This window comes from Ciconia boyciana, chromosome 11 (genome assembly GCF_034638445.1).
Source record: "Ciconia boyciana chromosome 11, ASM3463844v1, whole genome shotgun sequence".
In the NCBI taxonomy this organism is placed as follows: domain Eukaryota; kingdom Metazoa; phylum Chordata; class Aves; order Ciconiiformes; family Ciconiidae; genus Ciconia; species Ciconia boyciana.
Window position 1 is genome coordinate 4,683,720 of NC_132944.1, and position 8,374 is coordinate 4,692,093.

The 8,374-nt window shown below is 72.2% G+C and overlaps 1 protein-coding gene across 1 annotated transcript; it reads right to left on the reverse strand.

Annotated features, from left to right (window-relative positions):
* Nucleotides 1-66: 66 nt before the first annotated feature.
* CAMKV (CaM kinase like vesicle associated) lies at nt 67-7,838 on the reverse strand. Its single transcript, XM_072876078.1, has 11 exons — nt 7,703-7,838; nt 4,396-4,504; nt 3,063-3,194; nt 2,909-2,983; nt 2,691-2,829; nt 2,492-2,612; nt 1,976-2,051; nt 1,758-1,894; nt 1,596-1,674; nt 1,427-1,514; nt 67-1,207 (listed from the first exon to the last, which is right to left on the reverse strand). The coding sequence occupies exons 2-11, from the start codon at nt 4,488-4,490 to the stop codon at nt 947-949; spliced, it is 1,203 nt and encodes a 400-aa protein (XP_072732179.1). The 5' UTR covers nt 4,491-4,504; nt 7,703-7,838; the 3' UTR covers nt 67-946.
* Between the last annotated feature and the right edge of the window lie 536 nt (nt 7,839-8,374).

Here is an 8,374-nt window from a genome sequence, read left to right on the forward strand (position 1 = left end):
CGCCCGCCGCGCCCGTGTACCCTGAAGCCTAACGATGGCAGCGAAAGCTCCCTCGCGGGCGCTGGCCGGGACGAGCTGCCCTGACCGCCTGGGCAGCAACGCCGCTCCCGGCCTGCCCGGGCCGCCCCGCCTCACTCCGCCCTGGCGGCGGCCGCGCCGTCCGCCGCCGGCCCGCGCGGCAGGCACCGGCACCCCGGGCCCCACAGAGAGACGGGGCGGGCGGCGCCGGTGCTGTCTCAGTTTGTCCTCAGCGGGGTCTTTATTTGCCAGAGATACAGCGCGGGGGCGCGGGCACGCGGGGGGCGCGGGCACGCGGGGCGCCGGCGGCAGCCGCAGGCAGAGCCGGCCCTGCAGGCATGCAGCTGCGGGGGAGGGAAGCGGGGACCGTGGAAGGGGGGCACTCGGGGATCCTCCAGACACGACGCGTGGGGGCCGTGTGGCCGCCCCCCGGCGGGGGGTGGGGGGGTGGGGGACGGGACCCGCGCTCCCTCGCCCCCTGCGACGCGTCCCCCACCCCCACCCCCCCCCGGGGCGGAGAGGGGGTGCCGGTGCTCTGCCCGCTGGGGCCCCCCCCTCCGTCCCGCGCGGCCCCACCCGCGGTCCCGCACATGCACGCGTGTCCCGGGGGGCCCCGCGCGACGCCCCCCGGCCCTGCGGGGCGTGTGGCCGGGGGGGGCTGCCCCGTATCTCTGGGCGTCCCCGGGGCGGACGGCGGCGGGGGACAGACTGAGAGAGCGGCGGTGGGGACGGGGGACGGGCACAGACCGACCGGCAACGCCACCGAGGGGGCCGGGAGGGGCCGGGGCGGGCGGGGAGGACGGGCTCCATGCAGGGCTCTGCCCCGCGGCCGGCTCTCCGTCGGGGCACGTAGAAAAGGGGGCGCAGGCGGGGGCGCGGGGGGCCATGCCGGGGCTATGTACAGAGGGGGCGCGGGGGCCGCCGCCGCTCAGCCGGTCTGCTCGCTGGGGGACTCGGCGGCGGCGGTGGCAGCCCCGTCCCCGTTACACGTGGTGGCGGGCGGCGTGCCGGGGGCCGCGGGCTGCGCGGCGGCAGGCGGCGTGCTGGGGGCCGCGGGGGCCGCAGTGTCCGTGGCGGCGGCGGCCGTGGCGGCGGTGGCCGGCGCCGGGGCCGGGGCCGGGGCCGGGGCCGTCTCCGTCTGCTCGGGCGCCCGCAGGCGTTTCATGAGCGTGGTCACTCGCACGGCTTTCTGCGGGGGGAGAGGCGGGGGGGGCCGTGGGGCGCGGGCGCTCCCCTGCCCCTGGGCCCCTCACCGGGGCGCCGGGTCCCCCACCGGGGATGCCTGCTGGGGGCTGGCGTGGCCGCGGGGGCTGGCGGCCCCCCCCGCGCCCCCCGAGGCTGACAGCCCCGTGAGGGGGGAATGGGCTCGGCTGAGAGGGGAAACTGAGGCACGGGGCGCCCCCCCCACCTTCCACTTGGCCCGGGCGAAGTTCTTCTCAATCTGGGCGCAGACGCCGTCCTTGATGTTCTTGTCGGAGGCGGCGTTGCCGGAGATCCTGGGGAGGCGGGGAGGGGTGAGCGGCCCCTGCCAGCCCCCCCCCCCCCCGGGCCCCCTGGCCGCCCCCGCCGCCCCTCACCACTCGTGGGAGATGGCCTCCTCCGCCGTGATCCGCTGGTCCTGCTCCACCTCCATCAGGCGCGTCACCAGCTCCTTGGCTGGGGGCATGGGAGGGGGGGAAGTCAGCACCAGGGGGGGACAATGTGGGACCCCGTGTTTCCCCCCCTGGCGTGGGGCTCACCCGCCTGCGAGATGTCGTCCCAGTACGGCGGGTCGAACTCGTAGTCCCCAGCCAGGATTTTGCGGAAGAGGTTCTTGTCGTGGTTCTCGTAGTCTTCCTCGTCTGCCTCCTCGTAGAAGGGGGGGTTCCCCGAGAGGCTGGGGGACGGGGCGGGGGGCTCAGCCCGGCCCCTGGCCCCCGGCCCCCCGCGGCCACCCCGGCCCTCGCCCCGCACTCACAGGATGTACATGATGACGCCGATGGCCCAGCAGTCCACCGGCCGCCCGTACCGCTGCCGCCCCACCACCTCCGGAGCTGCGGGGGACAGGAGAGCAGCCCTGCCCCGGGATCCCCAACGCCCCGGGCCCCTCGCCCCCGGGGTGATGGGGAGCGGGAGGGACCCACCAGGAGCACCCAAGATAAGCCCCCGGGGTGATGGGGAGCAGGAGGGACCCACTGGGAGCACCCAGGATCAGCCCCCGGGGTGATGGGGAGCAGGAGGGACCCACTGGGAGCACCCAGGATCAGCCCCCGGGGTGATGGGGAGCAGGAGGGACCCACTGGGAGCACCCAGGATCAGCCCCTGGGGTGATGGGGAGCAGGAGGGACCTGCCAGGAGCACCTGTGACCATCAGGAGGGACCCAATGGGAGCCCCCAGGACTGGTCCCCGGGGCGGCGGGGAGCATCAGGGATCTGCTGGGACCCCAGCAGCACCACCCACCCCTGCGTGCCCGCCCGGCTGTCTCTCACCCACCCAGGTACTCGGGGGTGCCGCAGGGCTCCTTGATGAGCCCGTTCTCCAGCTTGGCCAGGTGGAAGTCGCTGATGACGATCTTGGAGTTCTTCAGGCGGTTATAGTACACCAGGTTCTCCAGCTGCTGGCACAGGAGCCGTGAGCACCGGGGCAGGGGGCACGCCAGCACCCACGGGTGCTCCCACCCCCTCCCCCCCACCTTGAGGTTTCTGTGGACGATCTTGAGCGAGTGCAGGTAGGCGACGGCCTCCAGAACCTGCCGGATGACGTTGCTGGTGTCCCTCTCCGAGTAGTAACCCTGGTCCAGGATCCAGTCGAAGACCTCCCGGCCAGTGGCCCTGCCGACAGCACCTCTGCCGAGATCCCCCCCGGCGGGGGCACCCCCAGCCAGACCCCCCCCATGCCCCTCAAACTTACAGCTCCAGGAAGATGAAATACTCCTTGCGGGTGATGTAGACGTCCACCAGCTGCAGGATGTTGGGGTGCTTCACCCTGCAGAGAGATGGGGGGGTGAGCGGGGGGTCCCCACTTTGCCTGGTGGCACGGGAGCCCCCCCGGCCCCGGTCCTCACATTTTGAGGATGATGATCTCGTTTTTGGCCGCCTTCCGTACTTTCCGCCCGTCCCGCTTCAGGAACTTCTTGCAGGTGTACAGCTTCCCTGTGGTCTTCTCCTTGGCCCGGAAGATTTCACAGAACTCCTCCCTAGAAGGGCGCCCGCAGCCATCACCCCCCTGGGCACCACCGAGCTCGGGGCACTTGGGTGGTCCCCAGGCCCACCAGCATCCCCCCCATCCCAGCAGCGAGGGGAGATGCCGGGGGGGTGGAAGGAAGCTGCGGCTAAAAACCTCTCCAGAGCAGGGGGGAAAAAAAAGGGCAGTGAGAAGGAATCGACAAGGAATAAGCAAATCGATAGGGAAGGGGGAAAATTTGCCAATTAAAAAGCCCCCTCCCCGTGGCAGCCGGGGTGGGACCCGCTGCGAAGCCGCCCATGCTGAGGCAGAACAGCAGCATGCCCCGACATTAATGCAAGCACCGCGGTCGGGAAGAAAGAAGGGGAGACGCGCCGGTTGCCCCGGGGTGCTGCAATATTTCTGTTCTATTATTAATGGTGCTCGAGACCATCGTCTGGGCAGGAGCCGCAGGGGAGCCCACGGGGGGCACTCGGCACCACTCTGTCAAAGCCTTTGGCTTTCCAACCCCCCTGGCCGCACCAAAATCCTCGTGGCCACTGCCCCGGGTGCAGGGGAACTGGGACCCATGGGCTTCGGGACAGGCTGCCCAGAGGATGGAGCAAAGCTCTGAGAGCCCCCAAAAAGGTCCCTGCCGCCACCCAGCGTCACCCTGCCAGGCATGACCCACAGCCAAGTGTCCTAGTGTTTTGGAGGCCGACGGAAAAATTTCTGGCACGTGTTTTGGGGTCAAACTGCTCTCAATGGGTCTGAGGGCTTCATTTTGCGGAGGAGAGGAAGCTTCATTGCTTCCTAATGGGTTCCCCAGCACGGCAATAAAAGTTGCGGGGAAGCAGCAGCGCTCCGCTCCCCCCCAAATGACATCTGCCCTCTCCTTTGCTGGAGCAGAGCCCTCCTGCTTCCCGGAGCGCTCAGGGAAGCCGGGATCGTGCAGAATTGCTGCAATCCCCGCAGATCTTGGGGGGAGGAGGGAGGGATACGGGCAGCTGCCCAGCTCCAGCCGGCAGCAGCAGGGAAACCTCGTTGCCCTCTTCAGAGCCGGCAGTGAACACCCCCACGCGCCCGCCAGCGAGAGGGATTCGTTAGGGGACAGTCACCCCGAAACACGCCCTGCCCGTCCCAGCTGGGGACCGGCACCCCGAAAGCCCCCGCGGGCAGCATCGTGCTGCTCCTCAGCCCGGGGCACCCCCGGAGCCGGGGAGGGACCAACTCACGTTTTGATGACCTGGCCCAGGTCATATCTGTCGGTCACCTCGGACGGCTGGTTATAATCTTTCTTGTCTCCCAGCGTCACGCAGCCAAACGGCATCGCAGGGCCCGGTGCTGGCAGGGCAGGGAGAGGCGGTGAGCACCCTGGCACCGCCAGCCCCCCCGGAGCCGCCCCAGGCCCCCCCGAGCCGCGCTGATTAACGTAAAACCTGCCGAAGCGCGGCAGCTGCTCGTGCTCCCCGGCTGCGCAAGCCGCCAAGTGCCCAGCCCCACCGATGTGCGTCCATCCCTGCGGCGCCCGGCCACTCTGCCTGGGCTTGGGCTGCCGGCGCGGCCGCAAGCCGGCTCCTCCGGCTCTCTTTTGCAGATCGCTAATGATTTATTAAGTAGCCAGGGCTAGCACAGAGCTCGGAGCACCCGCTGGGGAGGCAAGCGGAGGCGAACGGACCCTTTCCCGTTTCTGAGCCCGGTTTTGCCCTGCGGTGACATTTCTGTAGCTGGGGCTTCCCCAGGCGGAGCATCGTCGCACACCGTCACATGTGCAGCGAGTTACACCAGCCTCAGCTCTCCGACTCTTACCAGCCCCGACGGCCCCGCTGCAGCAACGGGCAGGTGGGCACCGCGGTTTGGTGGTGCCAGCCCTCCTGCCACCAGCAGCAGGCAGGACACCGGCCCCGGCACGTGCCGGCTCCTCCAGCCCTTTAGGAATGACGTTTTGCTCCTTGCTTTCCTGCCAGGAACCCTTCAAAACCAGACCCTGCTTGGAAGCTTCCCATCAAAAAATTGGTCCCATAAAGTGATTTTTTTCCCTTTCCCATCCCATTACTGGGAGGAAGTTTCAACTGACGTTATTTTCTGACGGCTCAGAAGGAGAAAGGGCTCCCAGGCCCCCCCAGTCCTCTGGGACGAGCCCGAGCGGGACCCACGATGGGATGCTGGCACGACGCTGGAGGCACCCATCGCCCAGTGCTAAAGCTCCCAAAACACCGTGCTGCAACATGCTGGCCCCGCCATGCCGTGCCGGCAGTGCCCGGGGCCCAGCGGTGAGGGCCGCGGGCAGGATGGCAGTGTGGGATGCGGGAGCCGGCATCGCGGGTACCCAAGCGCCGAGCCTGTTGCTATGGCAATGGGAACTGGAGATGCAGAAAGCGGCACATCCTTTGGAGGGGGCAGGGACGGGCAGCACCCGGCAGCACCCGACCCACATGCGGGTGCACGGCCCCGTTCCCGCCGCGCGGGCCCCGGGAGGAAGGTGGTCCTGCCCGCAGCACCCAGGGCATGCACCTAAGCGCTCCCTGGGGTGATTGACCCCAAATCTGGGTAGGACGCGAGTGCAGTGAGCCGGGGAATGGGGCAATGCTCCTTCCTGCCCCCATCTCTTGGGGCTGACCTGCCTCCGTGCCTGCCCAAGCGATGCCCACAGTATGGGTGCTCCCACCTCACACGACACCCAGGCATCCTCCTGCCAGGAAAGCCCATTCCAGGCAAGAGCACCTGTCCCCGTCCCACTCAGGGTGCACCCACTCCCGAAAGAGAAGCAGAGCACCCATGGGACACCCTTCCCCGTGGCACAGACCGGGGGAGGCTTTCCGGCCCACACTCAGCTCCTCCCAACAGCCTCCCCAGCAAGCGTGCCCTGCCTGGCACCTCCGTGTCCCCGTGCCACACGACACCAGCTCTGCCGTGCCACCGTGCCCAGCCGAGGGGGACGAGGGCTGTCCTGGCAGCCGCTGGTGTGGCAGTGGGCTCGGTGCGTGGGCCAGCAGAGGCCGGGCTGGCCTGCGGGCAGGCAGGAAGGCTGCCAGCACTGGCAGCGTGATGCCAGGATTAGCCGGGAAGGGACCCGGGCGGGATGATATATCGGGATTTTATTGCTGTCTCTGCAAGCGCTCAGCTAATCTGCGCTCACAAAATTAGTTCCCGTTCTTTAGCGGGGACCCATCCTGCCGGGGCTGAGCACTGGCACCCTCCCCTGCCCCAGGCTGGCTCGGGGGGGGGGCTCAGCGCACCCGGGGTACCCCACAAGGGAGTCCGGCGCCCAGCCCCACATCGGGGCCAGCACCTGCGCCCCACAGGTGAGAGCAGCCCCGCCGCGGCAGGGGCACCCGGGCAAGCAGAGGGCGAAGGGGTGAGTGCTCCCTCCCCGGGGTGCTGGGGGGGAGGCTGGGTGCCGTGCTGGCACCCGCGCGCAGCTAGCCCCCCCCAAAGCGTCTAATTTGGGAGCAGAAGCAACAGCGGGTGTAAGACAATAGCGGGGAAGTGGGTGGCCGGGTGCGGACGGCACGGAGGGATGACGCAGCCGCGCAGCTCTTGCCAGCGGGCCCCCCCGGCCCCCCGAGCCCCGGCCCTGCCCCACGCCGCGGGGTGCCACCGGCCGGCGCTCCGTCTCCGGCCCCGCTTCTAACCTGCAGCCGCCCTGGACGTGTCCGTGGGGGGGGGGTCCCCGCTGCCCTCCCGCCCCCCCCCCCGCCCCCCCAGCCCGGGGGAAGGATGTGCCGGGGAGAGGCATAAACGCGGCCGGGCCGAGGTGGACCGAAATATTGCCAGTGCAGGCAGCAGGCAGGCAGCGGGGAGGCGGAGGGGCTGCGCCAGCCCCGCGCTGCCCGCAGGAGCCGCCCGGGCCGGGGCCGGGGCCGGGGCCGGGGCCGGGAAGGGCTGGGGGAGCCCCACCGCCCGCGGGGCCGGCGCGGAGCCCACCGGCCCCGGCCCCGGGGGGGTGCGGAGGTGCAGCCCGGGCCGCGCACCGCAGGGGAGGTCTCGGCCGTGGCCGGCTCGGAGCGATGCGGCAGCGGGAAGGGAGCGGGCTGCGGGAGAGAGGGGCAGGGGGCCGGCCCGGGAGGGGATGCTCGGCGGCGGGGGCGCGGGTCCCCGGCAGCAGCCCCCCGCCGCGGGGCCGGCCCGGCTCTCCGGGCTCCGCGCTGGACGCGGGGGCGGCACCGGCGCGGGAGCGGCCCCGGGGGGGCGAGCAGGGAGGCGCGGGGGGAGCCGGGCTCCGGCATCTCGCCGTGCCCGCGGCGCCCGTCGGGGCTCGGGGTCTGCGGGACGCGGGGTGCCGGCGGGGGCGGTGCGGCAGCGGGCAGCCGTCGGGGCGCACACGCACCCGGGCACGGGCCGGCACGGCCCCGCCGGGGTGCCCCGGGCCACCGGGGTGGGGGGGGAGAGTGGGGGGCAGCCCCGGGCCAACAAGTGCCAAACCCCGGCAGCGCCCCCGCCCCGGGCCCGGCCCCCCTCGCCCACGGCACGGACCGGCTCGGCTCGGCTCGGCTCGGCTCGGCTCGGCGCGGGGCTGTCCCGGCGCGGCGCCGCGCTCACCTGCACGCCTCTGGACCGCAAAGGGGGCCGCGGCCCGGGGCCGCCGCTCGGGGGGCGCGCCCCTCCCTCCCTGCCGCGCGGGGCCGGTGCGGAGCCGAGCCGAGCCGAGCCGAGCCGGGCGGAGCCGAGCCGAGCCGAGCCGAGCCGAGCCGAGCCGTGGGTCCGTCGCGGCGCGGCCCCGCGCGCCCGGCGCGGCAAGTTGGGGGGGCGGGACCGCGGGGCCCCGCCCCCCCGGGGCGCCCCGCCCCGCCCCGCCCCTGACGTCACCGCCAAACTTCGCGCCCCGCCCGTCGGGCGCGGGAGAGGCACCCGCGGGGGCGGGTCACGCGTGGCGCTGGGACGCGCCCCGGCACCGCGGCGGGACGGGGCGGCCGTGCCCCCCCCCCCCCCCGGGGCGGGCGGCGGCGGCAGAGCCACCAAAACCGGGCTGGGGCACGGCCACGCCGCGGGGGCCGGGGACCCACGCGGCGGCGGCTCGGGGGGCGTGTAAATACCCGCGAGGGCCCGCGGCTTGCTGCCTCCCAGCTGCTGGCCAGCCGGGAGAGCCGGGGCTGCCTGCGGGTGTCCCCGGAGCCACCGCCTGTCCCCGCTGTCCCTGTACGAGCTCCTCACCCCGGGCGGTGGCTACCCAAAGGGCGGCTGTGCCCCACGGGCCGCATCCTGCCGAGCCCC